Source organism: Musca autumnalis, unplaced genomic scaffold (assembly GCF_047663935.1).
Source record: "Musca autumnalis isolate F117 unplaced genomic scaffold, ASM4766393v1 scaffold_5, whole genome shotgun sequence".
Taxonomy (NCBI): domain Eukaryota; kingdom Metazoa; phylum Arthropoda; class Insecta; order Diptera; family Muscidae; genus Musca; species Musca autumnalis.
In genome coordinates this window covers 188,889,740-188,907,778 of record NW_027412088.1, presented here as the reverse complement: position 1 = coordinate 188,907,778, position 18,039 = coordinate 188,889,740, and the positions used below count along the sequence as shown (strand labels likewise).

Genomic DNA, 18,039 nt, shown 5'->3' with positions numbered 1-18,039 from the left:
CGGGACTTAAGGGCTCCGACAGGATTGCTATGAAACATTTAGTCCAAGTTAAAGAAGAATATCCGTGTCACAGGAAATATGTACCCATATCGTCTTCTAAGCAAGATTTATAATAACTAGGGCAACAAGACCTACCACTGGTAAAAATGTCATTGCATTTCGAGTGGCGTTCCTAAAATTAACCTTTTTTCGGAACATATCTATGGTGACTTAAGTTGCATAGGTTTAAGGCCCTATCGTGGATCATCTTGTCATATGTACTGGTGATAACCCATACTTCTCGAGATATGGGCCTTCAAAGTTCCGAAGTATCCACGAAAACTTCAACTTAAAAAAATTATCACGTAGCATGTGTTGGACCCTGCCCATACAAAGTCTTGAAATCCCGGTCGAAGGCGGGCACTTACGAAAACTTATGACATTGTCATGGTAGGCTTTCAAAACAAAAAATTGGGAGTATTTCTGTAACTTTGAAGGGTCTCAAGGACTATCGACCGTATTTAAAAAAATCCGCGATCTGGGGGGTTACTCTCTATTGCGACGCGTAAGAAAAATGCGATGCGTAAGGAAATTAAATACGTCTCCAATGCGTTTTCGTATCTCCTTTTGCAAGTATTTTTGTTCCTTTTTCCTTTCTGGCACCGCCGGAATCTGTAATACAAAAGGGTATGTCAAAATCGTTCGTTAACGCAAATATCTTGCGCTAAAAAATACTAAACGCAAGCGCATCGCAATACAGAGTAACCCCCCTGGTCTTAAATCTGACTTGGTCCAAAAATTCCACTGCAATTCGAAAGGGGCTCCTGAACTTAGGACTTTTTTCATAACATCCGAAGTCCATATCTCCGAAAATGTGGTTTATTTCGACGAAAGAAATGGCATGTCATCGACACTGGGGTATTAAAACCTATTCTCGACAATATAGCAACCCAGTTGGGGCTCCTGAACATTTTTCCGGAACTTTAGAAGTCCATATTTCCGAAAATGTAGACTTGCCCATCATAACATGGGCAAAAAAACATGTCTCTCGCAAAACTTTTTCGTAACTTCAGAAGTAAATTTCTCTTAAGCCTCTTATCGGAATCTCAGAGGTCTATACAGCGGGATGTATTCGGTATTTTTTCTTAAGAAGATAATTTGGTGCAAAGTTCATAGAGGTCTCAACAAGTTGTTATAGAAATCTTTGGAGTCCACAGAGGGCTCGCAGCATTTTTTTTTTTTTTTTGGATCCCATAGAAGGGTCAAAAAATTTCTTTAGAAATATTTGGATACCATTAGAGCTCAAGAAAGTTCTATAGAAATCTTTTGAGGCCATAGGGGGTTCAAAGAATAGAAATCTTTGGGAGTCCATACAGTGCTCAAAAAATGGAGGCTTTAAAATTTCAATATAAATCTTTGGGAGACTTAAAGTTATCAAAAAAATTCAATAGAAATCTTTGGACCTCATAGAGGGCTCAAAAAATTTCCATAGACATTTATGGAGCCCAAGGGATCAGAAAATTTCTATAGAAATCTTTGCAACACACAGATGGCTCAATAAGTTTCTATAGAAATCTTTGGAGCCCATAGAGCAGACGTGACCAAAAAGAGAATGTATTCAAACTATTGGCAACTTATGACTATGTGTTAGTGTGTTTTTATGCACGCACGCTACAAAACAAAAACAAATCAAAACATTGCCTCTTTTTCGTACGCTCTTTCTATGCATTCGGGTCGTATGTGTGTAAATTGCCGAAAAACTTCGGCACCGCTGTGTCAAAGAAGAACACATTTGCCATAGAGGTCTCAACAAATTTCTATCGAAATCTTTGGAGCGCATAGAGGGAGAAAATGTCTATAGAAATCTTTGGGCTTAAAAATGTCTATATGTGTCTTCCGCCTCTGCTGTTTTTACCACTGCAACATAAAGGAGAATTCTACAAACGTCATAAAACAACGTGGATACTATGATGCTTCCAGTTAGCCCGCATTATTTAGTGCAACCTTAACTAAACCTTGATGATCTCTCCTAACTATAAAAAAACATACTATAATCTGCAGCGGAACTTTTTTGATCACTTATGATTTGTGTTTTAATAAAACTGGTCAATTCAAAATATTCATACAAAAGATGACATAACCTAACTTTTTTAAATGTGTAGGATGGAAACATTATAACTATCTAACTACAATAACTTATCAATATCATAATCCAAAAATATTTTTAAAGGAAAATATGTGTAGATAAACACAAATATTAATAAATTAAGATTAACTACACACATACAGTTTTGATGCAAAATAATCAGAGAGCCATCATTAAGTTTCTTGTTTCGTTACGAATCAAATTACCTACAAAACTAAAGAGCATAAACATCGTGGTCTTTTAACAACAACTGAATAAAATTTTTTGAAAAAATCTCTAATTAATACTACATAAACCCCAATTTATTTTAATACTGCGAAAATCCAGTGTTAAATTAAACAAAATGATGGATATAAACGATTAAACGATTATCAAATAACTAAATCGTATAATTTCAAATTAGGACAGGAAACATTTGCTGGCGTTAACTGACTATTCGAGTAAACACTGTATGCATTCCAAATAAATCTCATGAAATAAAGAGAATCAATATTAAAATCCCAATAGAAAGTGTCTTTAAGACAACATTGATGAATCGTGCACGACATTTCCAATTCGTTTACGACCCTTTGCAGACAGCCCTTTGGAATCGTTGACGACTTTTTCACACAAGTGTCCCAGTATTCATGCACGACAACATGGGCGACAAGGTAAGCGAAGCTGTCGTCGATGACGACTTGGAAGACAAAAAACCCGTTATTTCGTTGACGACTGCTTTGCAGACATTGTCTTGCTATTTGTCATTAACGACCCTACTAAAGACAAGTTCATTTTGTTGCCTTGTGTATTTTTTTATTAAATTATAAAATACATTATGTCTACAAATTTTATCTTAAATTAATTATACTTAATTGCCGGATGTTCTGCATGTCATCACTTTCTTCCAGCTTTACCACGCCTTATTTCTTTCCCCAGCTAACTGAAGGGGCGATCTCCTTCACCTTGTGGATTCTGCAGAAAAGAGATTATAAAAGACTGTTGAAAATAACCACTAATATATTCGAAAATCTTACCATATACCATGTGCTTCATATCGCGATTTTCAAAGTTCGCCATACCTTCAACCTAAATACACGTATTTAAAGAACAAACACAATTAGTTTTTATGCATTTTAATCTACTTATTCTTACTTACCGCTTTTAGCTAATGCACTTTGCATAAATAATAATTGTATACATCGTGACGCGGCTTCCAAATTTTATGATTTCACAATCTTAAATTTATTACAAATAGAAAATTTATTATCTTCATAAATATATGTATGTACAATTATTTCAAAGCTCGCTTTTTTTGAGAATTTTTTTGAGTTTGTTGCCAAGACAAAATGCAAGACATGGTCATGCAAGTTGTCGTACATGACAATTTCATAGATTTCGTCAACGAATCGTCGACGAAAATGTCATCAACGATTTGATTTTCTATTGGGATATTAAATACAACAAATATTACTATTGTATGAATAAAATCGTAATACCAAAAAATAAAGAACAAATAATAATCACGAAAAACTCACTATTTTAGACACAAATAAACAAAATAAAAAATTAAACCTTACATATATTCAAACAACATAATTTAAGTAGTACAGTAATCAAAACAGAAGGAAGGAAGGAACAACAATAAAATACAAAGTATCTCAAAACACACGACTAAATAATTTCCCAAATAAAAAAAAAAAAAACATTACAAAATAAATTTCCAAATGGGGATAACTTTAACAGTAAGTATGGCTGACTTCCAATTCATGATGCAATTACCAGGTGATGTCTTCTCTTGCTGTCAAAATGTATTTTTGTTAACAAAATAATTAAAAATAATTCAGTTCAATCAAAAGTATAATTGTACAATGTTTTAATTTGAATTTTACCAAGAAATATTTCGCTGTACTATTATTATTTTTTTGTTGCATTCTTCGCCATAAAAAGTATTGACATCAGGAGAAGTCTAAGGCCTAACATCGCCTCCTGTGTAGATTTACTAATTTACCTCGCTCCAAATATTTTTAAAAGAAAAAATACAAATAAAGAACTTTTAATATAACTAAACAATATAACTTGGTTTTATTTTTAACACCTTTTTTAAAAACTCATTGCTCCATCTAAAAACATCAGACTATCAACGGCAGCAATGGCCAAATCTACATCACGTTTTTGTACTGTTTTCTTCTTGGCCTGGGCGGTAAATGTATACGATTCCACTCCCAAGGATTGTATGAAGAGTTCCGTTGCTCGCGTTACCAAGAAAACCGCTTCATTTGAGGCAATATGTAAATCAGGATCCAATTTCATAATATTTCGCACTCTTGTCAAAGGCAGTTGGAAGAGACGTGCCTCATTTGCCACATTTGTTTTAGGTTTATTGGCTAAAAGAAGGGAGAAATCATTTGAAACTCCTTTAAAAAGGTCCTATTTGTTTTCTTTATTTACTTTGTGTCTCCTCCTCTGTGTTTGTGACCGGCACACTACTTTCATCTACTGGCATTGATTCTTCTTCGACAATTTCTTCTGTTTCTTTGCCGGCATCATCTTGTTCCACTATATCGGCTTCTTGTACATAATCCTGCTCCAATTCTGAGATAATTTCTTCAGAAAAATCTTCCGCAAATAAATCTTCACTGGCCATTATTGTTTATAGTGTTGCTGGCGGGATGTTTCTTTCAAGTGCGACTGTCTGATAATCTACTAAACCCATTATCGATAACCATTTATCGATTAATAAAAGGTAGGTTCACTAGTAGAGCTGGCAAACCATCGATATTCCCAACATTAGATATTTTCGATTGCTATCGATATTATCGTTAAGTTGTGAACATTATTAATTTGGAGATGAAAATGGCGGAAATTTCAAGGCTTTTCTTGGAATTTTGTACAACTAGTTAACAGAAACGTAAAGGAGAATAAACAGTTGCTTTTATTTTATAAAAAATTTAGAAAAAATACATTCTAGTTTTTCGAAAAATGTGTACGTGTGACTACGGACTTACTTTCTCGCACACACACTGCTAAACCTAAAGGGCTGTTTACACCATCTATCAATGTCATATGAGCTGTCATTTCTTTCACCCATTCGACATTCTCTATGTTTGTCAAAATTGACGTCATCCATACAACTTTCAATTTGTGCGTTCATACCTACAAGTGTTATTTTCGTATGACATAACCTATAAATATAAAAACAGCTGTTTTTGTCATTGTTTACATTTATTGTTGAGTTGCAAATTTGCGCTAATTTTAATTTTGGTTGAAGGAAAATGAATATCTAACATGTTTGTTGTGGTAGAATAGGTTTTTGGGGTTATAGAGGCATTTATGTTTTTGCCACAAAGCAATCATTTCCAAGACTGCTTCTTTCGACCAATCGATCTGAAAATTACATTATAAACACCCTTTGTTTACTTTTCTAAATATTTAAATATACATAACTATCTATTTTTTTTTTTAAGATTTTGTTTTTCTTTTTTTTTTTGAGAATGCCAGAAAACAGCTGATAAATTTATGTTTACATACAAGAATGCCGTATCAAATAGAGCGCTCCCTAAATGAAAAATTTACATATGAGTTGCCAAATCATTTTGATAGATGAAAATGTTCATAGTGGTCACACTATGTGTACAACATTCGCAGGTAGAAAATTTGACATCTCATACGACATTGATAGATGGTGTAAACAACCCTTAAGCTGTGTTCCTTTACTTACCTGAGGTTACCATTTTAACCATTTGTTACCATTTTTAACCTGCAAAGCGTTCCTTAACCCCGAAAAGTGACAAAACTGGAAGCAATTTTTAAGAGAGTGAGAGGGGAGAGAGAGCGAAAATGGCTTTCTCTTCTACCACAGGCTACCAGCAAAATTTCTGCAGGTAGAAAATGGCAGATCTGATTTTTCGACTTTTGTTTGACGATTATTTCACAAAATGGACGAAAAACCGAAGAAAAAGACGAACACTGACAACACTAAATTAAAAACTGTGAAATAAAAGACGAAAATTGATTTTTTATGTTTTTTCTGACATTGCTGCCGGATCTACCATTTTTTCCGTTCCTTTACTTTTCTGGTAAAAATGTTCATGAGAGAGCAATTTTGAACAATTTTGACACTTTTCTCTTTTACCACTCTTACCATTAAAAAAGTAAAGGAACAAAGCTCTAAATAACGACGGGACGTACACAAATATTTCACCTTTCGGCTTAAGACGGGTATACACGCGCACGACCGATTTTTTTTGAAATTTTTACCACAGGTATGTCTCGTTGCCCTGATCACAAAAATATATTTTAACGTCTAGATGTAGTCCATACTTCCCGAGATATAGGCCTGCAAAGTTCCAAAAACATATATATGTTTATAGCTAGGTTATTTCTTATCCAACATTCCGATTTTTTCGAAATTTTTATCACAGAGAGAAGTCCATACTTCCGAGATATTGGCGTTCAAAGTTCCAAATATTAATATGTATATATATATATATATATGTTTATAGCTAGGTTATTTCTTATCCTACATTTCAATTTTTTTGAAATTTTTATCACATGTAGGTCAAGTTGTCCCGAATACAAAAATAAATATACAGTCTGGGGGGCGTCCATACTTTCCGAGATGTAGGCTTCAAATTTCAAAAAATATATATGTTCATAACTTGGTTGATTTTAGCCGATACCCATCCAAAGGTCGGCTATTTTGAGGAAACTTTATAAATTAAAAGAAAATGTAGTTTCAGTTTTCGAGATTTGCACCTGTCCATAGGAGAAAGTCTTAAATCCCCGGCCGAAGGCCGGCTATTTAGAAGAAACTTATGGTCTGTTCCAGAACTGCAACAATCTACTAATTTTTACTATTTTTTCCGATAACATAAAGGAAAAAATGTTATCGTAGTAAAAAAATAGTAGGTTTTTGCAGGTTCTGGAACAGAGCGTTAATAATTTCAAAGAAAATTTGGTTTTTTCTCCCGAGATTTGCACCTGCCTATAGGAGAAAGTCTTAAATCCCCGGCCGAAGGCCGGCTATTTAGAACAAACTTAATAATTTAAAAGAGAATTTGGTTCTTTCTCCCGATATTCTTTGTAATAAACAATTTAGAGTTGTAATTTTCCTAAGAATATAAAGAAAATTTTGGAATAACATACTTCAAATATATACCTGTTACCGTACGCAAAAAAATCTACTATTTTTACTACGATACATGGTGGAATAACAAGGTGTTACATCGATAACAACAATCGGGCCATTTACCACACCAAACGTCAACATTTGTTCACAAATTTTGACGTTTGGTCTGGTAAATGGTCCGATTGTTGTTATCGATGTAACACCTTCTTATTCCACCATGCTACGATACAATTTTTCCTTTATGTTATCGAAAAAAATGTAAAAAATAGTAGATTTTTGGAGTTCTGGAACAGACCATATGTTGATGTCTCTACTAATTAGAGCTGGCAAAAATCGATGGCACTATCGATAATATCGATTATTATTTAAAAGTTCAATATCGATAGATAGTTTTGCCTATCGATATTATCGGAATAAAAACCCTAACCTGAAATAAATAGAAATTTCGCTGCTTTTCGGTTATGTGTGTGTAAGAAAGTAAGTCCGTTGACACACGTACACATTTTTCGGTAAAATAAAATGTATTTTTTTTTTTTAAATTTTTTATAAAATAAAACCAGTTGTTTATTCTCCTTTACAAATCTGTGAACTACTTTTGCATAATTTCAAGAAAATCATTGACATTTCCGCCATTTTCATCTCTAAATTAATGGCGATGACAACTTAACGATAATATCGATAGCAATCGATATTTTAAAACATTATATCGAAAATATCTAATGTTGGGAATATCCATGGTTCAATTATTAGAAGGTTGGACAGGTTCATGAAATTATAAAAAAACAACTCTGGTGCCGGTTTGCTTATAACTTCAAATTAATAAAACCTGTTGCATGGTTTTGTTTATTTGAAATATTGTCAAATATTCAAATTGAAATAAATTATATATGCATGTCCACGTTTGCCCCCATATAACGGTACCTGCAGATTTTAGTTCAGACAACTTGACTTTGGAGGATATAAAACGTTCGGCTCGGCCCAATGGACACTGAGCTCACCGGGGGTCACCTTAGGAGCTACCTTTAACATCCGTTAAGGGTAGCGAGCTAGCATGTTTACTCATAAAAACGTTAAAACTTGAGTTGGGTATTGGACTAATAACACAACCCTCCCAAACATCGTACTATGAAAGGACAGAAATCAATCCCTCTGTAGGTGAAGACCCCCGCAAACGTTGTATGTATCATAAACTGCGAATCGGCGCCTGGATTGTTCCGACTATTTATAGAAGTGCGGTTTACGCACTGGAAGATAAACTTGAAAAATATATGTCCTATACAGGAAATAAGATGGATTTGGAAAGGCGTTACAACAACACCTAAAGGTGACCACTGTATTACAGCTGCCATTAAAATAAAGCCTGAGTTTGGTGCAGATTTGTTGTTGGTCGGAGGTAAAAGCGTCTGGTATGCGGCTTCATTTCAGTGATTGAAAGACTTGCTAGAATTCGTACAGAAGCTAAATTTTTCAGCATCAGTTTTATTTGTACTCATGCACCCACAGAAGAAAAGGACGATCCGACCAAATACATACATCTGTATTTTATGAGCGCTTAGAAGAAAGGAATGAGGCTGATAGAATTCGCAGCGGCAAAAGCATGGTAGTTTGCAGTAACAGATTCAAGGAGCAAACATGGACCACCATCTTGTTGAAAATACGTATCCACATAAAGAACGAACAGACACAAATAAAATAAATATTAAATATTATAAATATTAAATTTGATTTTAAATAAATTTATTTTGTCGTTTGTCAACCTTGTCAAAACTGTTTTGACACAATAGGAGGACCTCAAGAAAAAATTGTAATCAGATGTTTGCTCTGTCCTACCTTGTAATGATTGTACCATGGGGAATATCGATGGTTTGCCAGCTCTACTACTAATTCCATATCGTCGGTGTCATGCTTAAGTGTTCCATACGCCATTTGCCCGTTTTGAGATAATCGCATTTTAATGTTTTGCGTCCAAATGTGTGGAGCTGACTAAAGCAAATATTTATATTTTTGACTTGAAATATTAGTAATAGTATATAGAAAATATTGTGGGTGCCACCGTGGTGCAATGGTATGCACACCCGCCTTGCACGCTAAAGGTCGTGGGTTCGATTCCCCGGCCAGTCAACATCAAAATTTTCAACGGTGGCAAAATACCCCTCAGTAATGTTGGCGACATTTCCTGTTCGGAAAATTTGTGCGTACGATAACTCTTGAAGGGAGTAACCGATTTGGTCCATACTTTGCACATTATGAAATTTCTACCAGACTTAGATGAGGTTCCAATATGGACTCAATCGGTAAACTCCTTCGAGTACCTCCCACACAAAATTTCGGAAAAGTTCACTTTAGGACCTGCTCTCGAATCGCCTTGGTTTTTGTTGTAACATCTTGTATTCACTGTCCCCTATACGAAGGTACAAGTTTCTTCAGGGGCAAGTCCATACTTCCTGAAAAAATAGCCTGAAAGTTGAAAAACAAACCCTATGACACCATGTTTATGGGTGGAAGCGCAAGATAATTCTCATCCGTTCGAGATGCCGATTCCGGCCAAAATTTGGCCTTCGTAATATTGTTTCCAAACTTAGTTTAAGTTCGTAGATGAGCCATATCGGTCCAGTCCTTCAGGTACCTACCCCACAAAAGTTCAAAAATATTCGGAAAAATTGTGCGCACGAAACTCTTGATGGGAGTGACCGATTTGGTCCATACTTTACACATTCTCAAAATATCTACCAGATATAGATCAGGTTCGAATATGGACTATATTTGTCCACTCCATCCGGTAAGACCTGCTATTGAATCACTTTGATTTTTGTTGAAGCAACTTACATTCGCTGCCTCAATTACGATGGTAAAAGTTGTTTCAAGGGCAAGTCCATACTTCTTGAGAAAACAGCCCGAAGGGTGTAAAAACCTCCTATGGCACCCCCATGGTCTATGTCGATCCATTCCTTTACGTACCTTTTCCGCAAAATTTTTGAACTTTAATCCTAATCAACATTTTTGTCGGTTCATACGACCAAAATTTTGAAACCCCCTAAATACATAAGTTTTTTGTGAAAAAAAGTGTTTCAATTTGCACAGGCTGAGGGTATATCTCTTGGTCTGTTCCTTTACTTTTGAAAATGGTAAAACCGGCAAAAGTAGTAAAAGTTGTAAACTGCTCACATATGAATTGTATGGTGTCAGAAGTAAAGGAACGCTTTTCGAGTAAAAAGTGGCAAAACTTGAAGATTCTTGCACGTAAAGGAACAGAGCTTCTGTCGGCAAAGCCGACTGATACTTTTTTACTTGTTTCTAAAAATTTTTGTGTTTTCAACAAATTTTTCAATTTTTAATTTAGACATGTCATAAGCTTCGTTCCCGTACTTTTTAATAGTAAAACTCGTAAAAGAGAAAACTGCAAAAAATTTGTTTTCACACACAAGTTTTTTTGAAATAGTTCGGGAACGGAAAAATGGAAAATACGTCAAAAAAAACTGGAACAAATGTCAAAGTCGGCGTATCAGTCAATCAGACGCCGGCAACCATGTTACTATTTTTTTACTCGCCCAAATTTGTCGTGTAAAAAGTTTTTAAAGAGAGCGTCATTCAGCGCCATTTTTGTTTAAAGAGAAGTGAACATTTTACAACTTTTTTGTGTACGGGAACGCTTTTTCGAGTAAAATGTGTAAAAGTCGTAAAAATTGTAAAAACTTTTTAGTTCTGGAACACAGCTATAATTAATTTTTTCGATAAATTCTCTCATTTGTTAGGGATGGGACATACTTATTCGTCGTTCAGAGAGTATTTCTAATCGAACAACGTAGAAAAATCGTCGTTCGTTCATAGAATTTTGTGTGGGAAAATAAGTAATTTATTCGTAGTTATGGGTCGAACAACGAATAGAGAACGAACGACGTACCGTGGAAACGGGCTATTACATTCATTTGTGGAATTTGTTTATTAGCGTATAATAGTGTGGAAATAAGAGATAAAATGGAGTTTAAATAAGTGTTGGAATTAGATAAAATATTTAATTATTGTGAAAGTGGACCGATTGAAATGTCGGTAATTGAAAAACTACAGGAGTGGGGTTTGTTACCGGCATTGGGTGTGTTAAAGTGTAGCAAGGGACATACTTTACAACTTCGCCCATATGAATGCATTGACGGTTGGATTTGGAGGTTATTTTTCTATTTTTTTTTGTTTCTTACTTTTTTTCTTACAAGTTTTATATATTTTGCAGATGTGATAAAGTCTATGGGGGCCGTCGAAAGGTCAGATGCGCTTTCAAACGTTCCATCCGAAGTGGAACGTTTTTGAAAAGTCGCATCTGAGTACATATTTACCAAATTGTTATGTTCTCCTTTTTGTGGGTAACAAGAAGCGGCACCCTGAATGACATCATGGCTGATACGGGCATTAATAAATCCACAGCCATTGACTGGAATAATTTTTGCAGGGAAGTGGTGGTCTTTAGCTCCTTTCAGACTCTCCTTGAAATTGGAGGGCCTGGTAAGATAGTTGAGATAGACGAGTCCAAAGTTGGAAAACGTAAATATAACCGTGGTCATCATGTGGAGGGTCAATGAGTTTTTGGCGGCGTTGAGAGAGGGAGCAATCAATGCTTTATATTCCCAGTGGAAGACAGATCCCGCGAAACCCTGCTACCTATAATAAAGCAATATATAAGACCCGGTTCGTTAATCGTTTCAGACTTTTGGAGGGTACAAATTTTAGGAATTTTATAATGTAGTTATTATTGAGTGACGAGGGGTATACTCATTATAGATATCATTTAAATATATCCAAAAATTTATATTTTTGAGATGGTGCAAGTCCAATAAAAAGGACCCTCCGGCTTGCTGGTCAGTTGTACGACCCAACTAAGCCTGCAACTGACAGCAGATTGGAGGAAGTAAGAATGGGTTCCTCAGAAAGACCCGTAATTTTGGATGTCAGCAGTTCGGAAGAATTCGGTAGTTCTGACGAGGAATGGCAGGAACCTGTGTCCAAGAGACGGCAAAATTGTTAATTGTTTTGTTTTGTATTTTTGTTGCTGTTTTACTTGCTATCTACTTTTTGTTTTGTTGTTTTTGTTTTAATTTCTTACCTGAATTATTTTATTTTGTTATTTGTTTAAAATTAAAAAAAAAAATAGCTTTGTTCCTTTACTTTTTTAATGGTAAGAGTGGTAAAAGAGAAAAGTGTCAAAATTGATCAAAATTCCTCTCTCATGAACATTTTTACCAGAAAAGTAAAGGAACGGAAAATGGTAGATCTGGCAGCAATGTCAAAAAGGAACATAAAAAATCTATTTTCGTCTTTTATTTCATTTATTTCTTTTATTTTTAATATAGTTTTGTCAGCGTTCGACTTTTTCTTCTGTTTTTCGTCCAATTTCTTTTTCATTGTGAAATAATCGTCAAACAAAAGTCGAAAAATCAATTCTGCCATTTTTTACCTGCAGAAATTTGTCTGGTAGCCTGTGGTAGAAGAGAAATGCTTGGTTTACATTACGAAATCCACTCGATTTCAAGTGTCAATTCCTTTGCGTATACATCAAATGAAAACTCGTCTGAAATCGACTGGATTTCATTTGACGTTTACGCAAAGAAATTTACAGTTGAAATCGAGTGGATTTCGTAAATGTAAACTTACTAAAAGCCATTTTCGCTCTCTTTCCTCTCTCACTCTCTTAAAAATTGCTTCCAGTTTTGCCACTTTTCGGGGTTAAGGAACGCTTTGCAGGTTAAAAATGGTAACAAATGGTAACCTCAGGTAAGTAAATGAACACAGCTAATTTATTCGTAGTTATGGGTAGAACAACGAATAGATAACGAACGACGTACCGTGGAAACGGGCTATAAATAATCAAAAGTCGATAATGAAACGTCGATATTTTGATTATCGCCATAATCGATTTCGATTTTTGGACTTTTCAACACAGAAAGTCGTCTAATCGATTAATTAAAAGTCGACTATTCCTCTATTCCTCCAGCGTAATTTTGCAAAAAAATTTAATTATGTGTATTTTTGTTAATTATTAACATTATACAAGCGAATAAAAGTAGTGTGGAAAGAAAAGTGGAACTTATGAAATTGTGGCCACCGCAGATCATTGTTAAGAAGATACACTTTTTGTATCAATTATCGCTAATCAAGTTTTCCGGGGTTTTATAAATTGTGTGCTCTGCTGTTGTCTGTCGGTCGCTGTGCTGTGCTGTTGGATTTGCGAACACAAATAAATGGCGGAAAACGGCGGTATGCGTGTAGAGTCTGTGGATGGTGGGGGTGTCATTGTTAATGGTCAACTGCATGACAATAATGCAACTGACCAGCATGGGAGTGGGGAAAAGGCAACATCACGTTTAAGTGAAGCTGCCCAGAAGTATATGCAAGAGTTATTGGTTGAACGTGCAAAATTGGAGAATACATTTCCCTTGGCTGTGAAACTAATCGATGAAGGTGAGTATATAACACAAAGTTGATGTTCAAATCATGAATGACCTTGTTATCTAATCTAGCGCTGGAAAGGATTCAGTTGAATGGACGTATACCGGCAAGAGAACAATATGCCGATGTCTATCAACAACGTACCATTAAGTTAACCCAAAAAGTTCATGTGCCTATTAAAAATAAGAAGGTAGGTAGCGAGGAAGAGTTATAACTTATTGAATTACTAATCTCTGTTTTATTTTCACAGTTTAATTACGTAGGCAAGCTATTGGGTCCCAAGGGCAACTCATTGCGCCGCCTCCAAGAAGAGACTCAATGTAAAATAGTCATATTGGGCCGTTTTTCCATGAAGGATCGTGCCCGCGAAGAGGAACTACGTAATTCGGCTGATTTTAAGTATGCCCACCTAAATCTACCTTTACATGTTGAAGTTTCTACTGTAGCACCACCGGCAGAAGCCTATGCCCGCATGGCATATGCTTTGGCAGAACTAAGACGTTACCTGATTCCCGATAAACATGACGATATACGCCAGGAACAATTTCGCGAATTGATGGAAGATCCCGAAGCTGCCAAGAAAATAACAATGCGTCAACAAAGGCAACAACAACAACAGCAGCAGCAACACCATCAGCAGCATCAGCCACAATCTCAGCACCAACAGACAGGTGGTGGCGGAGGTCGTGGTGGAAATGGAGGACCGCATAGTGGAGCCGGTAACAATGGTGGTCCGAATAACAACAATAATAATGGTAGATCCAAATATCAACCTCAATCCCAACACTATCATCATAACGATGAGACTGTCTACTATAGGCCCCATAATAATTCTTACCACCAAATGAAGCCTTACGGTATGTATATAAACCCAAAAAAATAGGTTGACTTGACTCGATATTTTTCTATTGGAAAAGAAGAAAGGTTTCCTTTGGCAAAAAGGGCTATTTTTCCCCAAGGAAAGATGTATATTTTTTCCTATTGGAAAAATGTCCATTTCCTATAGGAAAAAAATCCTTTTCCTATAGGAAAAGATGGTTATTTTCCTTTAGACAAATAATGTTTCACTTTCCATAGGAAAATAATGCTCTTTTTCCATAGTAAAAGAAGTGGCTCTTTCCATAAGAAAAGAATGTTATTTTCCCTTAGGAAAAAATAGGCTATTGTTCCTTAGGAAAGGAAGGCTCATTACCCATAGGAAAAAGGCTATTTTTCCATAGGAAAATGGCTCCTTTCCCCTAGAAATTGGAGTTCCTTTTCCTTAAGAAGAGAAAATTCTTTTCCCCTACGAAAAGAGGTCCTTTATCCTAGGAAAAGAAAGACCTTTTCCATAAAGAATAGAACTCTTTTTTTTTTCTTGGGAAAAGAGTCTCTTTTTTCCTACTAAGCCACTTTTCCCTGGGAAAAGAACCTTCTTTTGTCACAGGAAAAAGTCAATTTTTTCTAGGAAATAGTGGTTCCTTTCCCCTAGGAAAAAATACCCTTTTCTCTAAAGAAAAGTAGGCTTGTTTCCCTAAGGAAAGAATGATCTCTTCCCTAAGGAAAGAAGGCTCTTTTCCCTAAGGAAATAAAGAGGTATCTTTTCCCCATGGAGTTCCTGAGGAAAGAAGACTCTTTTTCCTTAAGAAGGATGCCAATTTTCCCTATTTTACCTAAGAAAAACAAGCCTCTTTTCCCTAATTATAAGAAGACTCTTTTTCATTAAGGAAAACAAATCGTTTATCCGAGGAAAAGAAGTCCCCTTTTCCCTAAAGAAAAGTATTACTTTTTCCATTTTCTTATAGAAGAGCAGAAGGGTCTTCTAATAGAAGAGCTGAAGGGTATTCTAATAGAAGAGCTCAAGGCTCTTCTAATAGAAGAGCTCAAGGGTCTTCTAATAGAAGAGCTGAAGGGTATTCATATAGAAGATCGGAAGGTCTTCTTATAGAAGAGCTCAAGGGTCTTCTAATAGAAGAGCTGAAGGGTATTCATATAGAAGATCGGAAGGTCTTCTTATAGAAGAGCGGAAGGTCTTCTTATAGAAGAGCGGAAGGTCTTCTTATAGAAGAGCGGAAGGTCTTCTTATAGAAGAGCGGAAGGTCTTCTTATAGAAGAGCGGAAGGTCTTCTTATAGAAGAGCGGAAGGTCTTCTTATAGAGCTGTAGGTATTCTTGTAACTGGTCATAGGAAGACCTATAAAAGTTACAGAATTCCTATACTGTTATTCTATAGGAAAACCATATAGACTTATATGATAGGTCTTTCTGACTTTCAGTAAAAACACCATCCAGCCTTCTTTTAGAAGACCTTCATTCATTCGTCTATAAGAAGAACTTCCAGTCGTCTATAAATAGACGTTCTAGGTGGTTTATAAGACGGTCAAGCGCTCTTCTTTAAGAAAACATTTGTTCTTCTATAAGAAGACCTTCGCCCTTCTGACCTTTTTCAAGAAAAGCTTCTGCCCGACGGTATGGTCTTCTTATGAAAGACCAGATTATCTCTTATAGAAGGCTGAATGGGCTCCTATAGAGGACCGGATGGGCTTCTTATAAAAGGCCGGAGGGTCTTCTTAGAGAAGGCCAGAAGGTCTTCTTACAGAAGTCCAGAAGGTCTTCATGGAGAAGACCAGAAGGTCTTATAAAAATCCGGAATTTTTTTTATAGATGTGCAGGAGTTCTTATAGAAGACTAAAGGCCTGTTTATAGAAGGCCGGGTCTTCTGAGGTTTTTATTGCAGGGGAGCAGAAGATATTTTTATAGATGGTCTTTCTGTTGACATCGGGAAGCTTTTCCTTCCTACGCTTGAAGTCCCGTTTTGCATTTTATTAATTTGTTTCCTTCTTGTCTTTGTCCAGGTAATCAACGTATGCATTCAGCAATGCCGCCAACTGCAACAATTGTGGGTGCTTCACCAACCGGTCCATTGCCTGTTGTTAATGCTGCCAATTATAGTGGGCGAGGGGGTCCCGGAATGAACCCTGGACCACCTGTAGGTCTTAATCCCAATATACGATATCGTACATCCCAAATGCCGCCATATCAATATGCAAAGAAATAATACACGACGACGAAAACATTCAGCTCTGGCTATAAAAAATGATGGTGGGCCGCCACGACACCAACAACAATCAGCAGCAGTAAACACCACCACAACTATGTTGAAAAGTTAAATGTTTATTTGTTTTTTTTTTATTTTCATTATTTTTATTTTTAATTTCTCATCAATTTTTAATGGCTTTTAATTTACTGTTATTTTTTATTAATGATTTTATTTTTAAACAACAATGTTTCTTATTTTATTTGATTTTTTGTTTTTGTTAAAAAGAAAGATAAGAATGTTACTACCACCACCCTCTCTCTCTCTCCCCAAAGTACATAACACAAGAGTGTACATAAAGTAATATTTTTTGAATGACATACATACATAAATACATTATATTAAACTAAAGAATATTTATAAAATAATAACAATAACCCTCTAACAATAACTTCACTTTATATATGTAATAATATATATTGTGTATACATAATTTTTTGTAATATGTATACCGTGAAAATTTATAGTTCTGTTATTTTCTTATTTCAACATTTTCTTTAAACGCAATGTATTTTTTTATATTGTTTTTAATATATTTAAAAGAAAGTTACATTGCCTTAGACTTTCTTTCCTTTTATTTTTATTCCTCTAAAACCAAAACACATCAACATTTGTTTTAGTCTCTACAAACATATATATTTTTAAACATTCATATTATTATTAAACAAACTATTATTATTATTATTCTATTATCATTACAAAAAAGAAAACAAACCATTTTTATATATGTGTTGTCTCTCTTTTCTTGTGTTTTTTCATCATTTTTTCTCTTTCTTATTTAAAATAATTAAGAAATGAAATGTAAAATCTTATTAATTATTACTATTATTATTATTAACTAATTATTTTGTTTAATTTAAGAGTTGACTGGCCCACAAAGCCGCCCTACATTAAAACCCCAGTTCTCAGTACACTGAGAAAAAAAAAACAAACCAAAAAGAAGTCTTTGCAAAAACCTACAATCTGCCATGGGAGTATGCAGTAAACTGCTTATTGTCCAAGGGTAGGGCTTGTACGTTTTTTTGTTTTTGGTCTAAAAACCCCCCAAACAACAACAAGTTACTTTGTTTTCAAACATAAACACAGACACTGCTAAACTATGAGAGTGTATAAATATTAATTATAAATATACAAAAAATAAAAAATAAATATATTTTCCAAAAAAATAAACCATGTAGTTAAAAATAAAGAAAACAACAAAAACAAGAAAAAAGAAAGAAATCCTCAAATATTTATGTTGTATTAACAAAAAAAAAAAAAAAAAAAAAAACAAAGAAAAAATAAAATAAAAATTATA

General features: G+C 34.9%; 2 protein-coding genes across 2 annotated transcripts; one reads left to right on the top strand and one right to left on the bottom strand.

Annotated features, from left to right (window-relative positions):
- Positions 1-4,155: 4,155 nt before the first annotated feature.
- Positions 4,156-4,816, bottom strand: PolE4 (DNA polymerase epsilon subunit 4). Its single transcript, XM_073989264.1, has 2 exons — positions 4,553-4,816; positions 4,156-4,488 (listed from the first exon to the last, which is right to left on the bottom strand). The coding sequence occupies exons 1-2, from the start codon at positions 4,746-4,748 to the stop codon at positions 4,205-4,207; spliced, it is 480 nt and encodes a 159-aa protein (XP_073845365.1). The 5' UTR covers positions 4,749-4,816; the 3' UTR covers positions 4,156-4,204.
- An 8,341-nt stretch (positions 4,817-13,157) lies between these two features.
- On the top strand, positions 13,158-17,912 carry qkr58E-2 (quaking related 58E-2). Its single transcript, XM_073990189.1, has 4 exons — positions 13,158-13,679; positions 13,739-13,857; positions 13,918-14,524; positions 16,501-17,912. Exons 1-4 carry the CDS (start codon positions 13,460-13,462, stop codon positions 16,701-16,703), a joined length of 1,149 nt encoding a protein of 382 aa, XP_073846290.1. The 5' UTR covers positions 13,158-13,459; the 3' UTR covers positions 16,704-17,912.
- The last annotated feature ends 127 nt before the right edge of the window (positions 17,913-18,039 follow it).

Coding starts and splice junctions, on each gene's coding strand:
- PolE4 (XM_073989264.1), bottom strand. CDS start 4,748: ATGGCCAGTGAAGATTTATTTGCGGAAGATTTTTCTGAAGAAATTATC. Junction 4,489..4,552: donor CACAGAGGAGGAGACACAAA/GTAAATAAAGAA, acceptor CCCTTCTTTTAG/CCAATAAACCTAAAACAAAT.
- qkr58E-2 (XM_073990189.1), top strand. CDS start 13,460: ATGGCGGAAAACGGCGGTATGCGTGTAGAGTCTGTGGATGGTGGGGGT. Junction 13,680..13,738: donor TGTGAAACTAATCGATGAAG/GTGAGTATATAA, acceptor TATCTAATCTAG/CGCTGGAAAGGATTCAGTTG. Junction 13,858..13,917: donor TGCCTATTAAAAATAAGAAG/GTAGGTAGCGAG, acceptor TTATTTTCACAG/TTTAATTACGTAGGCAAGCT.